Here is a 22,130-nt window from a genome sequence, read left to right as displayed (position 1 = left end):
AGACTTGATACTCAGGTGAAATGACTAGCCTGGATCCCATATTTCTTGTAGGAAGTCAAGAGAAGCAACCGTGACCCTACGCTTCAGTCCACAGGGGTCCTGAGCTGTAAAGAGACCTAGGTCAGAAAGGACAGATGACTGTAGAATATGGCAAGAGGTCTATAGAAAAAGGAGTTCTAAATCCAATACCCTTTTTCAAGGATTACAATCAGGAAGAAATTACTTTACTTTGCATGCTATGAAATCTAAACTTACTTTACCAGAGATGTGGATTGTTACATGTGGTATTTAGATTCCAAATACATTATTGATTGGATAAAATTCATGAACTTGTCTGAAAAACTAATCATCATTTATGATTCTATTTTTTTTAGAAAGTGTATCCTAACTTAAAAATAACTAGCTTACAGATATTTAGAACATAAGCCATTCATAAATCTGGGATTGCTGTATAAAGAAATTTGCTTTCAAACTTTAAATTTGTAAATCATAAAGTTAATTTCAGATGTATTACTCAGATGCCTGCTTTTATAGAATTTTTATTTCATTTCCTGCCTATTTTAGGAAAGGAGATTCTCATATATTTATTTATGCATGTGTTTTAGAATCATCGCCTGTATTGTATTTATGCATTTATTTCTCCCAGGTCAAACTCGTTATTTCTGAAAGATAGCAGCTTTTCCAAGATACTAATAAAAAAGATTTGAATAGTTCCAGACAATTTGTTTTGCTCTATTCTATAGTAGAATGATGAGCAAGCAGGTTGTTAAAAACTTTATTGTGTTACTTTGTATACTTCATTTTGCCTGGTCTTTTTCATATACTGATGTACCAAACCTTGGCATGGCATCTATATATTATATAATTGTATTTTTACCTAAAAATGTTTTATTTTCCAGAGTTATTAAGACTTTTTGTTCAATAATAGTAACAGCCAGTGGTTAGCCATTTTATAGGCACTACCAACAGGGATGCAGTAAAAACTTTGAAAATCATTTTTGTTTGGTTTAGTGTGGGCAAAGGGCTGTATGTTGTTTTTATTTATACTCTAATACATGAAATCATGCAATACTTTCCTTCCATGCAGATGTGAAGGCTCTATTTTTTTATTTTTATTTTTTTTAGTTATTTATGATAGTCACACACAGAGAGAGAGAGAGAGGCAGAGACACAGGTAGAGGGAGAAGCAGGCTCCATGCACCGGGAGCCCGACGTGGGATTCGATCCCGGGTCTCCAGGATTGCGCCCTGGGCCAAAGGCAGGCGCCAAACCGCTGCGCCACCCAGGGATCCCTGAAGGCTCTATTCTTACCTACCCACTACATTAAAGAAATATCTTAATGTTTTTTGAAAGAACTTTTTTTAAACAATTGAAAACTTACAGAAAAGTTATAAGTTAAATGTCAAGATCTTTTTCCCCCAGAATACATGAGAACAAGTTGTTTACATGTTTCTCCATTACCTCCAAATATATTAATATGTATTTCCTACTAACAGAACATTGGCTACATCACTACTGCTATCCAAGTCAGGAATTAATACATTACTACTATTTAATCATCAGACTATTAAAATAATACTGTTCATTGTCCCAATAATGTCTTTCATGACAAAAGGATCCAGTGTAGAATCATGCATTGCATTTAATTATCACACTTTCAGTTTCTTTCAAATGGGACCGGTTTTTCTGTCCTTTTTTGGCATTTATAACCTTGACATTTTTATTTTATTTACTTATTTATTAAGATTTATTTATTCGTTCATGAGAGACACACAGAGAGAGGCAGAGCATAGGCAGAGGGAGAAACAGTCTCCCCTTGGGAAGCCTAACACAGGACTCGATCCCACGACCCCGGGATCATGGCCTGAGTCAAAGGCAGATGCTCCACCACTGAGCCACCCAAGTGTGCCAGCCTTGACATTTTTAAACATCATGGTCAATTATTTTGCAGAAGATCCCTCAATTTGGGTTTGTCTGATGTTTTCTTGGGATAAGATTAAAGATGTGCATCTTTGGCAGAGAGTTCTCCTTGCATTCTATCAAGTGGCATATAATTTTGATTCATCCCATTACTAGTGATTTTCACTTTGATCATTTGATTACTGTGGTGTCTGCCTACTGTCTCTACTATAAACTTGCTCCTTTGTTTCCCCTTTGTAAGTAATACATATTTTGTGTGGAGAAGGGTAGTGTCTTGAAACTATGTAAGTTGATTTCTTATTGGTCTTTCAACTTATTCATTGATTTATTTATATCAATATGGACTCATGTTTTCCTAATTTATTCAATGCTTCAAAATCTGTTAATATCATTGCTTATTTTAAGGTTCATGTTGTTCCCAGTTTGGCCTATGTGAAAACATTCAAGATGGGTTCTGTTGTCTTTTTGACAATGTTCTCATCATTCATCAAGTAGTTCCTTGCTTTATGTCATAACAAGATATTTCAGACTTATCAGGTACTTTGCTTGCCCCAGCCTTGGAGCCAGTCATTTCTCCAAGGAATGCTGGTTATTTTTAATGGTAATAATATTTAGAAGATATGATCTGGGCTCTAGGTACACTCACTGCTGTTAGTGGGATATAATCAGGGTGTTGTTTTCCCTGAGCCCTCTCAGTGGACACAGCTGCACATAGGCACATGTGTTGTCTTGTATTTCTTAATCTCTATAGGCTGGAAACCATGAGTCCACACCGGTGCACCCAGTTCCAATCCCAACAGTGCAGATTTCATTCTACACATTTGTAACTCCTTTTACCTGACAGAGAGAAAGCTGTCTTCTATTACTTTTAACACATATTCTTTGATCTGTCTTCCTAAAAGCAACCATTCTTCTATCTCCCCATATGGATGCTCTCTTCTCTCTGATGGATCTCTGACTCCTATTTCTAGGCTGTCTCTTGCCCCATGTGGATGCTCCTTACCTTGCTGAAGCTCACACAGCCCACATAGGCCTGCTCTCCTCAGGCTTTAAGTTCCTATGCCTGGCTGCCCTTTCCCTTACCCCATGTGGACACTCTCCTCAGCCTGCTGTGCCCTGACACCCCATGCCTAGTGCCTGTTCTCAGATGCCCTTTTAACTGGGCTCTGATACACTGTTCTGGGACACTGAATATATGGGTTATGTTTCACTGCTCTTGGACTCTGACTTCCATGGCAGAGTCACCTGCCAAATGTGTATACTGTCCTTACTCTTTGGGTTCTGATAACTTACATTGGGTAGCCACACCATGTAGACACTCTCCTCACTCTGCTTGGACCTCGACTCCCTGCACCATGATACCCTCTGAGGAGAAATTCCCCCGGGGCTCAGCTCCATGTCTTCCATCTTCCTCAGCCCATTCAGGCTCTGACACCTGGTGCCTGGCAGCTGTCCTCCTCGCCCTCCTCATCCTACTGGCTGTGGCACCTTGCTCTGGCACACCACAGCTCCTCCCATAAGCCCTGCAACAGAAGCCCATGTTGGTGGGCTCTACCCAGTGTTCAGTATTTCAGTATGTATTTCAGTATGTATGTATTAAGTATTTCAGTAATGGAAGGGGAAGAAGAGCCAAAAGGCTTAGGAAAATACTTTCCTAAGTATTTTCATGAAAATACTTTCATAAACTTGCATTTTGAAATATTTCAGAGAATCACTTTGCTAGCTATAATATTGAGAATCAGAGCAAAAAGTAGAATTTGACATTCAAGAACCATTTGTAGATATTTTTTAAATTAGATGAGTTTACTTATATGCCCTGAACTACCAACATTGATTAAATAATTTAAGATCAAATAAGAGATCAAGAGACTAGAAGTTCCGTGTCTATTCTAGGTGAGAGCATTTCATAAACTATCAGTTTAATGTCATCTTATCCTGGTCTACTTTCTCATATTTGATGTCATTAACTATGGTGCTGGTATTTGAGTAGGATAAACCTTTACATATATTGTTACATAAAGCAAAAAAAAATGCAAAAGAAAAAAACATAAAAATGTATAATGACCTTAAATAAACATGTTTGTAACTTGATTTTTTTTCTATCTTGTTTAAATAGAAGAGTCTTCATTTTGGCTTCCCTTATATGGCAACATGTGCTGCCGACTAGTCGCCCAGCCAGCTTGTATGGCTGAGGATGCATTTGCAGGATTTCTTAATCAGCAGGTTGGAGGACTTTAAATATCCTACAATTATAGCTGCAATCTAGATCTTGATATACTGGCATTGTTTAGCTTTCTGATAATAAGAAGTATTTTTAAAAATCTTCTTTTAAATGACAGTTTTCTCCATGTTAAACATAGAATGGGGGTGAGAAGGCCAAAAGGGGAGGGGTCTTGATGGCTAAAGAGCTACCTCTCCAGGTGCCTCTGCTGCATAATAGCAGTGACAGGATAATGAGCTGCAGAGGACTCCTGTGGAAGCAGATGAGGACTGTTCCCCTCCTTTCATAGAAGGGCCTTTCTGGCAGACGGCTTTTGGCACAGTCTGAGCCTTTGGGCTTCCAAAGCTGCCTCTGTGCCACCTACTCCTGATTTATTTATAACCATAGTTATTTATATTCAGTAAATAATTAATTATGGGCTTCAATGAATCAATAACTTTTTTAAAAAGATTCCATTAAGAGGAAGGAAAATTTGCATTCTTACAAGGTAGTCAACATTTTCCAGTGTTCTGAGAACAGTAAAGGAAAATTATATTTTGAGTATTGAGTTATTTTTATATTTTTTTTTTGAGTCATTAGATGGATTGCTGTGGAATTTTAAGCACTAATTTTGAATAGACTAGCTTTTCTAAAACTGCATTGATTTATGATTTTATGTGTGTAAAAGTTATGTGGTAATCGTTACCTCCATTTTGCTTAATGCTTTTGAGAATTCCAAACCTTTCTTCTGTGATATAACTTACTCTGATTTTGAACTATTGACTTATTGCACATTAAATTAATGGGTAACTCTATCATGTTTAAAATTTTTTTAAACTAATATAACTTTGATAATTGAAGTGTTTTGTTGAATTTAAAGATGATAAATAATGATTAAGGTTGATGGTTTCTTGAATGTTTTTCAGCAAATGGCAGAAAGCCTGATTAGTTGGAGAAGGTTGTATTGTGTTTTAAGAGGGGGTAAGCTCTATTGTTTTTACACTCCGGAAGAAATTGAAGCTAAAGTGGAACCAGCTTTGGTAGTGGCCATTAACAAGGTAAACAAAATGCTATTCTGAAGTACAGATACAACATTTTATAAAGTTTGTTCTTTTCTATACATTTCACATTGTTACCATCTTACGGACAAGGGAAAGACTGCGGAAAATAGGTTAGCTCGGAAAATAGGTTAGCTCAGGGGCGCTTGGGTGACTCAGTCCATTAAGCATCTGCCTTCAACTCAGGTCATGATCCCAGTGTCCTGGGACTGGGGCCCACAATGGGCTCCCTGCTCAGCTCAGTGGAGTCTGCTTCTCCCACTCCTCCCTGCTTTGCTCTCTCTCTTGCTATCTCTTTCTCTCTCTCAAATAAATAAAATCATAAATAAAAATTAAAAGTTTAAAAAAATAAGTTCATAATGATAAATTAATCTTCTTTTTTCTTCCATTACAGAATTTATCTGGTAAAGGAAATATGGTATATTTCCATAGTAATTGGAAATTTATACCAGTAAATAGGTTTGAAAGCAGAGAATGTAACTCCACATTTAACATATTTAAATTTTTCGTGAATGTATTTAACTAAGATATTATATAAACATAAATTGCTAGCTCATGTTACAGTGATGCTTTTTGTAGTTAATATTCAAATGAACCCATAAAAAGACAATCCCGAGAATACTCCCTGATTTCTTATGGGACTGTTGGACAGTTGTCCAATCTTGGGTCAGAATAGGAAAGCCTGATCAGCCTCCACCAAGCACACATACACACACATGCACTTGCACATACACATACACCCCACACACATGCATACACACTTATGCACTTATCATCTTAAATTTATCTTTGTATGTTGTCCAAGCCTAGTGTTTATTAGAGGATTCCCCCTCTTTTTGGCATTCCTACTCTAGAGTACTCTCATGGCATTTCTAGAGCATTTCTATCATATTTCCTGTCCATAGAATGTACTTGTTTCTAGTTGTTTTACTTTGCTTGCTTTTGGAGTGGTTGAAATGAAGTCTGTGGTAAACTATGAGCCATCACATCTGTTAACTGTACATGTTCTACTTAACTTTAAGTTATCTTTTGAAAAAAAGTTGTATGTCCTGGAAAACAGGTGGATGCTGGTTTGCTTATCTATAAGGATTTAAGTTAATTTCTCTGATCTTTTCCAATAACATTTGGTCTGTTTCTATCCTGCTTTTAGAAATTATACTGCTTTTTCTTAAAGGAAATCCTTCAATGAGACCTTCTAAATTAAGTCCACTTAATTTATCCATTTTGTGTGTTAGAAAAATTAGTGTTGCTCTTAAACAATAAACCTCAATATTATATAACATGGTGAATTTATTTGGGTTTAGATAATTAGATTTATGAAAGTATGTTGTTTATTATTGGAAAATTGATATATTTTTTCATTACGTGCAATGCTTTGTTTATGCAGTGTCCACTTTTCCCCATCCTAGCCTTTTGAAAGTTTAGATGGGCAGAAAAATGGAAAGAATAGAATAATGAATACCTGTATACTCTTCACCTGGATTCTTTAGCTCTTGTTAATATTTTCTTATATTTCCTTTCTCTTTGCATAGTTTGAGAATTTTTTCAGAACCATTTGAAAGTAAGTGACAAACAGCATAACATTTCTTCCCTAAAATATTTCATCATGTTTCTCCTAAAAAATAGGACATTTTCTTCTTAACCATAATATTATCACATTCAAGAAATCTATTGTTGATAAAATAATATCTAATATAGAGAGCAAATCATCCCAATTGTCCCTAAAATGTTCTCCCTGATTTTTATATTTTGTTTGATCCAAGATCCCCATCAGGGATCACAAATTGCAACTAGTCACCATGTCCTTTGATTGTTTTCTTTTTACCTAAATTGGACCCATCACTCACTACTTTTTCTTTTTTTATCTTTTATTATATTGACATTTTGGAAAAATCCATGCCAGTCCCCACTTCTGTTTTTGACTAATTGTTTCAGTAGATTCAGGTAAATGTTTTTGACAAGAGTTCTGCATAGAGGATTTTGTGTAACCTAATTTTACTAGGTACCTAGGTAGTAAAAATGGAAATCTACCAATTTTTCTCTTATGTGTTGTACAATGGAATATGAATAGTCATAAAAGAAATTAAAATATAATCTAGACAAATGTTATTTTAAAATTTACTTGTTTTATTTGAAAACAGTTTTCAAGGTATTCATTTTTACCGTATCAAGTCCTTTATGGCAGACAGAGCGAGTAAGTCAGCCCTGTTTTATAGGTATGTTATTTCTGTTTTATAAGTGAAGAAACAGACTCACAGATCAGATAGAACTTGTCTAGCTAGTAAGTAAAATTATATGGCTCTCTGTTTTTCTATTTCCTCACAGACATACTGCTAGACTAGATTTGGAAGACAAAATTAGACTTTTTCCTATCTCCATACCCACTCTGAATAAGTTTTCAAAGAAGTAGCTCTGAAATAGGGTTCTGAGCCTGAAGCCACACTTTCTACCTCCAAGCAGTGGCTTAGACATGTGTTGCATCTTTACCATTTAATGTTAAGAGGGCAGTTATAGTGGAACCCCTCTGTTACTGTAACCAGGGTATCTGTATTTCTTGTCTGGTGACAAGGGTGTAATTCCAGAAAAGTGGTTAGTGTTTACATGGCCCTGCTGAATTGACTTTTTTTCCAATTGACTCACTTTTCCTTGTGGTGATAAAAGCTGGTGGCTTGGTGACTGATGCGATTCTGTAGTCAATCAGCTCCATTATTACAGTGACTGAAATCACCATACTTAGAAATCCCACTGGTGGTTTCACAGTTGACCATTACAAATTCACAGGAAAATGATGAATCTAGTGATACGTAGAGACTCGACCTTCGACTTGGGGATAGTGTGGGCTCTGTTTGATCCTGAGGACTGATGACATAAACTGTCAGTGTGCCTGACTTTTGTCTCAAGTACAAAAGAGAATTTTAAGATTAAGCCAGAAGTAAGGGTTAGGTTGAGAAGATTAATGTAATTTAGGTGCCAATCTCAATGACTGAGCTGATAACAAAGTGTTGTGATGTCACTGTCTTCATTTTCTGCAGTGCTAATCCCTGCCGCCTCTCTGTAGCAGCTTTCCTATTGGCAGTTCCTACTTCTCCCTTGGGTTTCCCTTGAACCTTTCATTCACATGAAAACTTCCCTTTAGCAGTAAACAGCCTGGTTTCTTTATTTAAATAGGACTACAGTCAGTCAAGAAGTCTATTTGTTATTTCTGAAAGCCTGGCTCCTGTGTCCTAATATCTTCTATTAAAGTAACTTTTACCTATTTTCTCTCAACTCAGACAATGATTCATATTTATGGAGAAGTGACATTTGCACACCACCTGCATTTAGCAGTTAACTGTTGCTGTCCAGTTGGCTTTATCTCTATTCTTCGTGGGGGGAGTTAAAGCTCTTTGTATTTAGTTTTTAATTTGCTTTGTGATGGTATAACTTACATAAAATACAGTTCACCAACTGTAAGTGTTCAATTTGATAATTTTGACAAATAAGATTGTGTAATCATTACTACAGTCATTATTGGATTATAGGGTTTTTTAAGCTTTTCTGTAAGAACAAATTTCAATTATACAGCAGTGTTATCAACTGTAGTCATCTCCAGACCTTATTTATCCTATAGTTGTGAGTCTGTAAAGTCTCTTATCTATATATTTTGCTGACCTGTTTGAACATATGTCTCTAACATTGGCACTTTATCCCCGAATACTTCAACATGCAACTCTTAAAAAATAGGAGCATCTAAAACAAAAGTGTGTGTGTGTTTATGAGTAAATGAAATTATAATACCATTATCATGTCTAACCAAATGAACAAAATTATTCTCTCATATCATTTAATAGTCCAGTCCATATTTGCATTTCCCCCATTTTCCCTAAAATGTCCTTTTAGCTTTTGCTTTCAATCTAGGAATGTTCAAGGATTATGCATTCTTCTAAACTTTAAATTAGGTCTAGAGGCTTGATTGGATTCATTCTAAACATTATTTATAAGAATGTTTCATGCATAATGACAGATACCTTTATAGGGCATTCTGTTTAGAAGCACATGATGTCAGGTTGTCTCATTATTGGCAATGTCATGTTTAATGACTTGGTTAAGATGGTGACCACTAGCTCCTTCCAACATAAAAGTAAGTTTTCTTCTTTACTGTTAGCAAGTAGTCAATGAGGTGATAGTTTGACACTGTGTGAATATCCTTGTTGTCCAGTAGTCTTTCACATAATGGTTTTAGTGACCTGATTGCCCTTGTCTGAATTGGTTATTACACTGGAGATTGCATATGTGGTTCTCATAATGTCCTTCATTTTACTTGTATTAGCTGGCATTCCTTTGTAAAGAAGGACTTTTTCTCATCAAGTAGGAATGAATGAATCCCAGTCCCTCCTGAAAAGATAGGATGAAACATTAGTGTTTTAATTACCAGTTTTCAGAGTGAAAAGTTGGTATTACTTACTGGTCTTGTATTGATATTGGCAGTATGTATTGGAGCAGTATTACTCCCTCCAGAGGAAGTAAATGAGTGTTGTGTCTGTTGCGTTCCCCTGGTATTAATGATAAACTCATAGATTTTTATTTATTCAGTGTTTTAAATTACTTGATTTTTAAATATAAGTTAGGTGCTTTAATTATTTGGCTTATTATGGAAATTTCCAAGGGATACATGCTATTAGTATATTCTTAAGTAAACAAGATCTTTGATAAATGCCAGCTCGGTATTTTCTGATATGTAGGGCAGATAAGCACCAAATAAAAATTTTAAAAATAGAGCTTTTGTTTCGGTTTTTAGTATACTTTCAATGCTAGGTCTCTAAGATATTTTAATGCATAATAAAGTTACATATTAAATACAAATCAGAGTTCTTTTCTTTTTGTTGTCTTCTCTCATGATTTAGAAGATAATTTTGTTTAATGCCACTTTAAAAATTATGTAGAAACATAAATTTTGCATTTGCTGAGGTATATAAATAATAGGTCTGTTATTTTGATCACAGGATCTATTCTCTAACTATAATTTTTGTTCTCCTAGATAGCATTTCCTTTAAAGCTAAGTCAGTTTATTAATTTTCATAGGGAGCCATCTGTGGAAATAGTCATATTAAGGAAAGAAAAGGCTAAGCTATTCCCCTCCTCTTTTCAATCCAAATTTGAAAGGATGGTTTACTTCAAAGTGATTGCTTCAACTTCAAAAAACTTCCCTATTAATGTTGCTGAGCAAGACATTCCCAATCAGAGGTACTTAACAGCGCCACTGAATCCTCTATACATTGTAAAAAACATTTTATTAGCAAAGGTTTTATCCATTGCCAGTGGGGTGGGGAGTGGAATGGAAAAGTGGTGTGAGTCTTTGCGATCAAAAGTCTTTTCTTGATTTAAATACTATACATCACTTCAATTTAATGAATAATAAAATTTGTATTAAATCAATATCACTACTTGGTGTGATAGAACTTTGTGAAATTGTCTTGAAATTGCTTTGAACCATTATGTTTGTTGTGAACGCTAGCAAGCAAGATTATTATGAAGCACATGAGATTTTCTTTTTCTGATTAGTCCTTTAATGTCTCAATCCTGTCAATGATTTAGATTGTCCTTTATTAAATGTAGCAAAAATAATTATTTAAACAAGCCTCTTCCTTTAGGAGTTTACATCTGATTTAATTGACATAAATTGAAAATAATTATATCACACTAATTCTTCATAATGCTTGGTTTAATTTATGGTTATGGTTTATGTATTCAAACAGTCCTTGCCATATGATTGTGAAAGTATACTTTATTTGTCATTAGAGTGTATATAAGGTCTAAGACTTGTTTTTAGCCAACAACATTTTGTTTTCATTCCTAATTAATAAGATTTTAGACCAAACACCTTTCAAAGAACTCCTTTATTCTTATGATACGTTTGTGAGGAAGCTGTGAGTGAAATATTATCTCTGTGTTAAAGGTAGGAAAGCAGGCACTTAGTTTTTTGTACTCGTATTTTATTTTCACTTTTAGAGGGGAAAAGTTTAAAGATAATCTATAAAGGGAAGGGTAGAAATAAACTTATCTCTGCCCTCAAACATTGCCCCCACCATAGAATTATTTTGAAGCAAATCCTGTAGACTATATGATTTTATTTGTAAATATTAACAATTATCATACTTTAGAAAAATTTATAGTCGTATGTATAGTCGATATATCATCCAAAATTCAGTGTTCAATTTCCCAGTCTTGTAATTTTTAAAACAGGTTTTGAATCAGGATTTTGAAATAATTGCAGTTAATTGATTTGGTCTCTTAAATCTCTAAATCTGTTGGAGTACTCTAGCACTCTCGTGTGCTTGCTCTCTCTCTCTCTCTCTCTCTCTTGCTCTCTCGCTCACTCTCACACACAATTCATTGAAGAAATTGGATTATCTACCCTAAGAGTTTTCCATAGTCTGGATTTTGTTGCTTGCATCTTTGAATTGTCTTTTATTCTTCTATTTTTGGCACAGATTTAGGTTCGTTGGTTAGTTATTAACAACATGTCTTAGGAAATATTGTATACTTTTATTAGGAGGCACTTAAAGTTTTGTTTTTTTTTTTTTTCTTTTAGAGAGAGCAAGAGAGGGCATTAGTGGGGGGAGGGAGAGAATATGATGCAGACTCTGCCCTGAGTGTAGAGTCTGACATGGGGCTCTATCTCACGATCACAAGATCATGACCTGAGCCAAAACCAAAAATCCTATGCTTAACCAACTGAACCACCCAGACGCCCTCTATTGATTGGGAGGCAATTAATATGTCTGGGTCTTCTACTCATATTAACATCCATAGACGAGCATTGCTTAGATCCTTTATTTCATTGGATGTTGCAAACCAGTGATATTTCAATATTTTTTCTTCATTTATTAGCTGAGAAACTTCTACTTTATCAGCTATTTGGTTGAAGTACAATTCTTTTTTTTTTTTAAGATTTTATTTATTCATGAGAGAGAGAGAGAGAGAGGGTGGCAGAGGGAGAGGCAGGCTCCCCACAGAGCAAGGAACCTGAAATGGGGCTCAATTCCAGGACCCCCAGGATCATGACTTGAGCCAAAGGCAGATGCTCAACTGACTGAGCCACTCAGGTGCCCCTCAAGTACAATTCTTATAGGAAAGACAATCAAGACTAACTAGTTACCAAAATAATGAGGTGGTTCCCTTAGTATCCTTTGAAAGTGACAAATGAGTTCATTTTTAAATATCATTATGAGTTTATGGACATTCTTTAATGAATCAGTCCATTACCATTGATATTCTTACGTTCAGATGATCCCATCTTTGCCTACTGGAAGCCTCTTCAGTCCTTTTGATACAACCCTAGTGATCTTTCATTTCTGGGAGGAGAACATGTTCTGGGATTACCTGTACATTTCCTGGCCAAGGCTGAGAATTGGCCATCTCTGTAAAGAGCTCTGATCCCTTTTAGCAGGAAAGAATATTTAGAAAACATAATCTGGGTATATAGTAGACTTTTTAAAAGATCATATAGTCAAAAAGTAAGGCAGGAAATAGTTCATAAATCTAGTCCTGATTTACTAATCATCCATTATCACAGAAATGGAGAGGTTGAAGTACAGTTTTAATTCAAAATAATGAATGACAAAATAATGAAACAAATGAAACTTTTCTTTAATTTCAGAGTTAACTGTATTTTGTTACAAAATTTTCTCAGATTATATTTTTATTGACTTTACTTGGCCTTCTCAGTACCCCCCATCTCATGCAGTGGAAGTTTGCAGTTCAGTATGTGCTGACTCACAAAGTAGATCCAGCCAAGGATTAAAATTTCACAATGAATAGTCTCAAATCTGTCCACAAAGCAGTAGCAGTTGACTTTAAAACCTACCAAATCAATAAATGGTTTAGTCAGGAAACTCTGACTTTGGATAGAAAACTGATTTCACACCATCGATGTCATCATCTATAAAGAATAGGACTAGGATCTTCTCTGGGATCAGAGTCTGTGAACCTATAACTGTCATTATCTTAGTTCTCTTATCTCGTTCATTTATTCTGCATATATGTTGCAAATACTTAGTATGTTAGGTGGTAGAAATAGAGCAAAAACACCCAAGCTTCTTGCTTTCGTACCCTGTGAAGAGCAGGTACTTCCCTCATCTATGTGTATTATGTGAGCACACAATGGTAACAGTCCTAAAGTGCACCTTGTGTTTTCTAATTCGCTCCTCCTTTGAGAAGTGCAGTCTTAAGTACTCTTACTGATACTTTGTCTACAACGAAAGACAACTTGTATAGACTTTCTGGCATTAACAGAAACATTATTTGTTTAATGACTTTTTCTTTGACATGCAGTTTTTTTGGTTGAAAAAATTCCCATTAGTTAAAGTATTTGGGGTGATAAAATACAGAGAAGTTAATTCAAATGATCTACGTTGTGTTTCATTTGCACCTTTTAAAAGCTTCTCATGTTTTAAAAATTTAGTGGTATTTATGGTTCTCAGAGTTAATGGAGTGTATAATGTATAGTATTTTTATATTATTGCATTATATTCTCTTAGAAGGATATAAATGATCCAGTTCATCAGATTTTCTACATTAGCTATTTTCATTTGAAATGATATCTTGGTGTTATTAAAAATGTACATATTCATCTGTTAAAATCACACTTTCCTTATTTAAAAATTGAATCCATTTTAATCCTATATACAAAAGGTAGTCAGAAATTTGTATTAAGATAGATTTGGATGCAGGAAAGCAAAATTTCAACAAGAATCTTAATATTTCATTGTTTTTTTTAAATACTAACAGTAATAGAGGGTTCTTTTGCCCTCCTCCCCCACTGAGTCAGCCTTCAATAAATCTTATTGAGAGCATATTAAAGATTCTTCCTAGAGCTTAAGTCATTCTCTGCCAGTGATAATAAGCTTTCTATTTAAAGAGATGGATTATATGCATTTTCAGCCTCTAAGGATGCCATTTAGGGCACCATTTTGTTTTTATATTGTATAAATAATTACTTAAAAGAGTTAATTCACAAAGTTTATTGCCATGGCATAGGAATATAAAAAGACCCTGCTCTTTTAAATTACAATGTTGCCCATAAGTCCATTATAATCCTCTGAAGACACACACATACCTACATTTTAAAAATGATAGGATAGACTGTCTCTAAGATGATTACCAAATCCTTATGCTTTGTGATGCTCCAAACTTTTAAAGTTATGTTGCTACTTCATGCAGCATATATTTCTTCCCCCTGTGATTTTTGAATAAGAATTCCTTTTTTCAGCAAAGAACTTCTATAGTATATAGTAAGTAGTCCCTTCCTATCTGCAGGGGATGTGTTCCAAGGCCTCCACTGGATGCTTTATACTGTGGATAGTACTGAACCCTGGTTATACTGTTTTTTCCTATACATACATACCTCTGATAAAGTTTAATTTCTAAATTAGGCACAGTAAAAGATTAATAACAATAATAACTAATAAAATATAACAACATATTGTAATTAAGGTTATGTGAATATGGTCCTTCTATCTCTCACAATACCTTATTGTACTGTACTCACCCTTCTTGTGATGATGTGAGATGATAAAATACCTGTGTGAGGGATCCCTGGGTGGCGCAGTGGTTTAGCGCCTGCCTTTGGCCCAGGGCGCGATCCTGGAGACCCGGGATCGAATCCCACGTCGGGCTCCCGGTGCATGGAGCCTGCTTCTCCCTCTGCCTGTGTCTCTGCCTCTCTTTCTCTCTCTCTGTGACTATCATAAATAAATAAAAATTAAAAAAAAAAAATTTAAAAAAAAAAAAAATACCTGTGTGACGAGAGGAAGTGAGGCGAATGATGTCAGCACTGTGATGGAGCCTTTGGCTACTTCTGACCTTCTGACCATATGTCAGGAGGATCATCTGCTTTTGGACGACAGTAGCCTGGGGGCAGCTGAAACTGCAGAAAGCAACAAATCGAGGATGAGGGGGAGCTAGCGTATATGGTGTTCATCTGCCTATGATATCTGCCATTCTTCAGGGAATGTATAGCATTTCTTTGTAACTCTTTGCTATTCTATAATGTCCACAGAGACATCATCATAGGTGTATGTTGGTTTTGGGCTGTGACTATCCACTCAATACTGAAAGAAGTGAGGAATTTCTTCTCACTCCTAATCAGCTTTTGTAACTGCCAGCTGAATATTCTTCTACATACTCTAGTAGATGTACACATTCCTCGAGAACTATTCTGCCTGTATAGTAGCCACTCGCCACCAGTGGCTTAGGCACTTAAAACGTGGCTAGTCCAAGTGGAGATGTGCTATAAGTATAAAATAGATACTGGATTTTAGAAACTTAGTGTGAAAAAGAAGGTGAGACAGCTTAAAAAACTTTTTTGCTTGCATGTTAAACTAATATTTTGGATGTGTTGGGTTACATAAAAACATTATCTTAAAATGTAATAATTAATACATAACGATTTTCACCATTTTTATTTTACCTTCTAATGTGGTTACTAGAAACTCGTAAGTTACATATGTGTCTCACATATTTCTAATGGAAAGCACTGCTTTAGATAATATCAGTCGTAATCCAAGGGACCAAATACCTATTATTGCATACATAGATAGTTGTATTCCAGGCTTCTTTTCCCAAAACTCCTTGGAAACTACATGCAGTTGTTAGCTTGTCATGCGTTGTGGTGGTGCCTGTATGGCTTGGGAACAGACTTTTCTACATGTAGACACAATAAGCACCACAATGTCATACCTAGTACCACTCAGAAAAAGTTTAGGCTACCAACATGAATAAAAAACCATTGCCTTTGTTGTAGAGTCTTGCATTCAGCATTTGAAAAAAATAATTGTTACCATCAGGAAGGTTATAGTACTTCATGGATCTTTAGCTATGAACTTTGTAAATGAATGTTACATATGAAATAAATGTTAATGGGGAAAACCTAACTACTCTGCTGCAGTAAACACTAAGTTATGGTTTTACTGCTTTTAGTGATAACACTGTATATAATGCCTGAATATTAGAATAACAAACATACTTTACTGATTCTTTTATTTTATTACTGTTGGAAATGTAGTTAACATAATTCACATTACAGTTATGACACGCTGTACTTGTTTTATTGCAAATTTTAAGATGTATATAAAAGACAGCAAACTCCTACTTAAACAGATCAAAATAGGTTATGTTTAATCTCACATAATTTAATGTAAGTTCTCTATGTAGCATACTTTGAAACATTACTCAGTATTTTCATACAAAGCATTTATTATTGAGTCTGAATATTCAAAGTACTCAAAATTACATATTTTAAATGATCAGCAATAAGATGTATAATTGCATCTGGTATAAGTATGGTAGCTAAGCAGTACAACATTCACTTGATGATTACAAAAATATTCTTTTGTAAAAAACCAATTTTGTCTTAATTTTTAAGGAAACCAGAATTCGGGCAATGGATAAGGATGCCAAGAAAAAAATTCATAATTTCTCTGTCATCAACCCTGTTGCCGGACAGTCTGTAACTCATATTTTTGCAGTGGACAATAGAGAAGATCTTCAGAAATGGATGGAAGCCTTCTGGCAACATTTCTTTGATCTTAGTAAGTTGATGTTTGGATTTACTAGTAAAATATTCATGTGCATGAAAAGATGCACAAAGCAATCTAAATATTAAAATTATAATCTTATGGTTTCTCTCAAGAATTTTTTATGCTCTTGGATAAAATGATACAATCATCAATACATTGATGCCTTTCTCTCAACCTTTCCCTGACTTAATGTAGTTTATTATACTTTTGAATTCCTCCTATCCCTCCCTGTTACTTTTAGTTTCTCTGGTCCCTAAAACAATTAGACCACATTTTTCAAAATATTGGGTTTTAATTGGTTAAGGCAGTATCTGTAGTTTAGAGATGATCCTAAAATATTGAAATGTTGAGGAAACTCATGTAACCCTCTGTTAACTCCAGATTCATTATAATATTATCGTGGACATCGTCCAAAGATTTTTTTTTAAACCATACATATGGTTTTTCAGTCTTAATAATACAGCCCATGATTATAAAAACAATGTGATAATAATAAAATATTCTCAATTTAAGAGGGAATTTTATCAACAAAATATTGAAGTTAAAATTGAAAATGTAGGCTATTGGTAATGGCTTGTTTCTAGTCAAATTAAGCCTTTTGTTACATTCAACCAGTATTTTATGTCTTTAGAATGTTTTTTTTATGGAATTATGAAAGGTAGCCATTTCTAAACAATAGAAAGTTATTTTTGAAACTCCTAGAAATAATCCTACAGAAATTTTAGTACTTCTTAAGATCTGTTTTGGGGAACTTTATAAAAGAGTTACTGCCTGCTATCCTCAGATTAATTTTTATAAGCTTACAGTGATCCATGCCCTGGTCAATTATTATAGTGATGGTTGGAGTGGGGGAAAGAAGAGAACTAAATGTATTGATTACCTTCCACATACCATATGGCTTCATTTATTTCTCCAAAGTCCAGAAAGGCAGAAATTATTTCTCTCTGCTCTAAAGTTGAGAAAATTGAGGCCTGAAAAGATTGCTGGTTTACTGCAGGAAACCAGAGGACTCCTTCTATAGCCTTATGGAATCCTTTAGGACTTGTTTTCCTTAAGTACTATCCCTAGGCACTGAATAGATGTTTAAATATTTGTTCCAGGCTTATCAACATGCACTGCATTTTTTTTTATTTCAGCTGATCTTAGATGTGTAACTTAAAAGACAACAACTTCCTTTCGTTTGCTGATCACATCTGAAATTTTAACTGCTTTCCTAAATGCTTTGCTTTAGAGAGTCTGTCTTACAAAGACTATATTATTTTTAGAAGTGATTCTGCTATTTTAAACTTTTTATGTGTATAAAAACAGGAACAGGGGTGAAAGGAGGTAAAAATGCAGAATATTATGGTCTGGATATCAATTACTGCTAGATGATCTCATGTTTTTATTCTCTAGATTATGTAAAATAATTTATCATGCTAAAATGGAGTTGGAGGGATACAAATATCCAATTTTACTGTCAAAATAAGAAAGTGATGACAACTAGGTTCTCAGATCTAGCTATTTCTTTAGTATTTAATAATTTGTTGATAAAATCTGCTAATCTATGTAATTTTTTTAAAGTATAAATTCTACGAAATTTATACTTTAGAATTCATTGTGTATGAAAATATGAAGCAAAGGTGGAAATGTTTATACTATCCTAAAGATTGACTTGTAAGTGGTAAGCTTATTGTGATCTTAGGTGAAATCTGATATGTAGAACCAAGTAGAGGATAGATAGATATTCAAGGTAGAATAAGACTAATTTAATATTTAAAGCAAATTTCAATTACTTGTCTCTGCTTAAGAGTAGAAAATCAGGAGAGTGAGAAAATTACCATGAGAAAACATTAATGACACTAAGTCTGTTTAGCCTGCAGAGAAACAACCTGAGGAGTGGAGGTTGGAGGCAAAGGGGATGTAATAGCTAAGTTTTAATATTTGAGAGCTGACCAACATATAAAATAGGATTGGGATCCCTGGGTGGCGCAGTGGTTTAGCGCCTGTCTTTGGCCCAGGGCGCGATCCTGGAGACCCGGGATCGAATCCCACATCGGGCTCCCGGTGCATCGAGCCTGCTTCTCCCTCTGCTTGTGTCTCTGCCTCTCTCTCTCTCTGTGTGTGACTATCATAAATAAATAAAAATTATAAAAAAATAAAAAAATAAAAAAATAAAAAAAAATAAAATAGGATTGACATTGTTTTGGATGATCAAAAGGGGCTAGGCATGGTGGGCCAAAGATTTTTTTTGAGTATTTAATAATATATTATTGAGTTACATAAACAGCTTAACATAACAGATCATTTTGACTGGGAACATTATAGCAAATATTATTGTGGTAAGCATCTTCAATATACAGATTTTATGTGAGCACAACATAGCCATTTAATATTTCATACTGGGCCTTTATTTTTATGTTGGTATCAGGTATAACAGCACATACTAATTTATTCAGATAAAATAAACCTTTCCATTATAAAATTGACCAGCGAATATACCACCCTTGTACCTCTGACTTCAGTAACACATGGGATAATATGACTTTATAGTCGGGTCTTCAACGTGATTAGTATTCTGCTACCAGTTTAACAATGAAAAGCTTTCATCTATCAATGTAGAGAAAATACTACACTTTATAATTTGCCTAAGATTTGACAGAGAAATGTTTGCTAGTTCAAAGTATTTCATTATTTTTCTATTAGATAAGACCTTATTTTTTTCTGCCCCCAAGAAGGAAAAGCTGGCTTTTATATATTTATCTAAAAAAAGAAGTGGAGGGGAGGAATAAGTTATCAGATCTCAGATCCTACTAGATTTAAATTCTGCAGAGCAACCTTTGAAGCCTCAAACTCAAGATTTCATTCCCTTTATGAGATGCTATGTGGGCTATTTTGAAATTTTTACCATATTCTATACTTAGCATTGTAATAAAACATACTAAAAGGTTTTTTATGTTTCTTAGCTATTTAAGGTGATGGATTTAAAATTTATGCATATTACCATGTAACCATGGCTGTGTATTAGATTTAAAACAACAAAAATGAATAGATAATTTGACTGAACATGAAATGTCTTTTATTTTTAAGCTATGGAAAATAACTAAATTAGATATTGAGTATGGAAACTGAGAATATAATAAAAGGAAGAGGAATATAGATCATAAATCATTCCAAAAAGGCACGTGTGTATTACATTTAGTTTTCTACAGATGTAAGTTAGAGTATAAGAATTGTGAACCTCAATAACCTACTTTTATAACATGAATATAGAGACACGTAGTTGTTGTCCAACATGCAGGTACACAATAAATGTGGAAAGGTTAAATTGTTCATATGCCCTCAGAAGAAGTAAGTCTGAGCATTTTAAGATGAAAATAGTAAAACATAATTAAAAGAAAAATTAATGTTGACCACACTTTTAAATTTAACTTAAAAATTGAAACAACTTGTATTTTTTTATTCCTAGTGACTAATGGCTTTATTTAAAGTATCCTTCCTAAAATAAATTCCTTCCTAGAATTTTGACTGATGTGTCTTTATTATAGCAGGCTCTTATATACCTTTTACTTGAATGAAAATATAGCATTTTTCTAGAGTTGCATGATTTATGAAAAGCATAATCATTTGAAGAAATGATTGTTAAGTAAGCAATTCTTATTTCTCAACTAGAATTTTCAAAGGTAACACCATTTTTGAGAAGTACAGTTTCCTACTAGATAACTATATTTTATTTCAGTTGATTTTTACCTTTCAATTGTCTTAAATATTGGATTTTTTGTTTAATATTTTTTTATTTAATATTTAAAAGAGGAGAACTTGTACAAATTTTTGCCATGAATAGAAATTTCAGTTACCAACCATTTAGTGAAATAGTGCAGTATTTAATAGCTTAGAGATCTTAGCGTCTTATGTCTGTGCACAGAACTTTATTTTTCAAATAGATTACTTTTGTGCTTAGACTTGGACTTTAACATTATGGGTAGTACTGGATTTTTGTGTCTTCTTTAAGGCAATGCTTTATAAATTCACTCTTATTTTTCACAGCAAAAATATGTTGATATCTATTGAAAATGAAATATACGTCTTTACATTTATGTTTTAAACTAGGCTGCCTTTTTCTGTCTTTCTTAGGCCAATGGAAGCATTGTTGTGAAGAACTTATGAAAATTGAGATTATGTCACCACGGAAACCACCTTTGTTCTTGACAAAAGAGGCGACCTCAGTCTACCATGATATGAGTAAGTGGGGTTTGTCTTTTCTAAGCTGCAGGGTAACAAAAACAACATTGTCCATACTCAAGCAGCTTATTCTATTGACATTAAAATGCTAAAATTTTCAGGGCACAGTCAAAATGAATGAAAAAAGACTATGATTATAGACTAAGGAACTCATGTTTAATAGATGAATTAATACAAATTTAATGAATACACATTTTTCATAGTTTGAATGCTTAAGATCAAACAAAAATGTTAAGGCTTCAAAATGAATAAGGGTACACTGAAAATAAATATTAGCTGAGTAGCTGATGAAAATTCTGAAAACGTGAACTTAACAGATTCTAAAATATAATCATGTTTTGTAATTTTTTCTGTATTTTATTAAATTTGTTTTAAAGTAATGATAATAAATGAATATTAATAAATGGAAGCTTTCATCTCAGGTCAAAAAATTGGTTAGGTTTAATACTTTAGATTTTTTAAATTTCTAGACTCATTAATATTCCATTTTCCCGCACTTTGAAGGGTATTTATTTCTCTGTGGGATTGCCTGAGTGAACAGTGCTGTGAACAAACACAGGTCAACACTAAATTTTAGTCTATTTTGTCACCAATATATACTGTACACATACTTTAAAATGTTAGATTAAAAATGATACAACCAGTGATTCATTTAATACCAGTGATTCATTTAGTAGACATTTATCTCTATTCTCTTATTTTTCCCAAGGAAAAATTCATCCAGCATCCTTATCACCAAATTGGTATCAGGGCTTCACTGTTTCCTTGGGTTTCTGGTTTTGGATTATTTCCCTATTAACAGACTTTGTTAGTCTACAGGAAAAGATGCTAATTCAGTTACGCTTGCCTAAGTTTACATATCAGGCTTTTATAAAAAAAAAAAAAAGAATTCACTCTTACCTAGAAGTCAGAATAGAATTTAAATCCTAGGAAAGTTATTTAATAAATATTTAATCTATAGATTGAAAAAAATCCTAGTGTAACCCCACTCCTTTGAAAACTGGTTTTTACTCATTTATTTAGGAATATATTTATGGGTGTGTGTGTGTGTGTGTGTGTGAGAGAGAGAGAGAGAGAGTGTGTGTGAATGATCTCCTTATTTTTTGGTTCTGTTGGTAGAGTTATTTTAAAACCAAAACCACTTGCTTACCCAATGTGCTTTTGATGACCGTT

General features: G+C 34.0%; 1 protein-coding gene and 1 long non-coding RNA gene across 11 annotated transcripts in view; one reads left to right on the top strand and one right to left on the bottom strand.

The window, feature by feature from the left end:
* Positions 1-15,087, bottom strand: part of LOC112651289 (uncharacterized) — a 47,574-nt gene extending 32,487 nt beyond the window's left edge. Inside the window, exons 1-2 of the long non-coding RNA XR_003130714.3 lie at positions 14,955-15,087; positions 14,708-14,739 (exon numbers count right to left, since the gene is read on the bottom strand). This is a non-coding gene — a long non-coding RNA (uncharacterized LOC112651289). The remainder of the gene's footprint in view (positions 1-14,707; positions 14,740-14,954) is intronic.
* Positions 1-22,130, top strand: part of RTKN2 (rhotekin 2) — a 79,975-nt gene that overhangs the window by 46,564 nt on the left and 11,281 nt on the right. For all 10 annotated transcript variants that reach the window (XR_004815100.2, XR_007410120.1, XR_004815099.2 and 7 more), the window contains 4 exons: positions 4,037-4,143; positions 5,047-5,178; positions 16,583-16,748; positions 20,850-20,957. Coding sequence is in view for 7 of the 10 variants with exons in the window: in XM_025434349.3 (XP_025290134.1) it covers positions 4,037-4,143; positions 5,047-5,178; positions 16,583-16,748; positions 20,850-20,957 (513 nt within the window). In the remaining 3 variants the exon portion in view is untranslated. The remainder of the gene's footprint in view (positions 1-4,036; positions 4,144-5,046; positions 5,179-16,582; positions 16,749-20,849; positions 20,958-22,130) is intronic.

This window comes from Canis lupus, chromosome 4 (genome assembly GCF_003254725.2).
Source record: "Canis lupus dingo isolate Sandy chromosome 4, ASM325472v2, whole genome shotgun sequence".
Taxonomy (NCBI): domain Eukaryota; kingdom Metazoa; phylum Chordata; class Mammalia; order Carnivora; family Canidae; genus Canis; species Canis lupus.
This window is presented reverse-complemented; position numbering and strand designations above follow the sequence as displayed.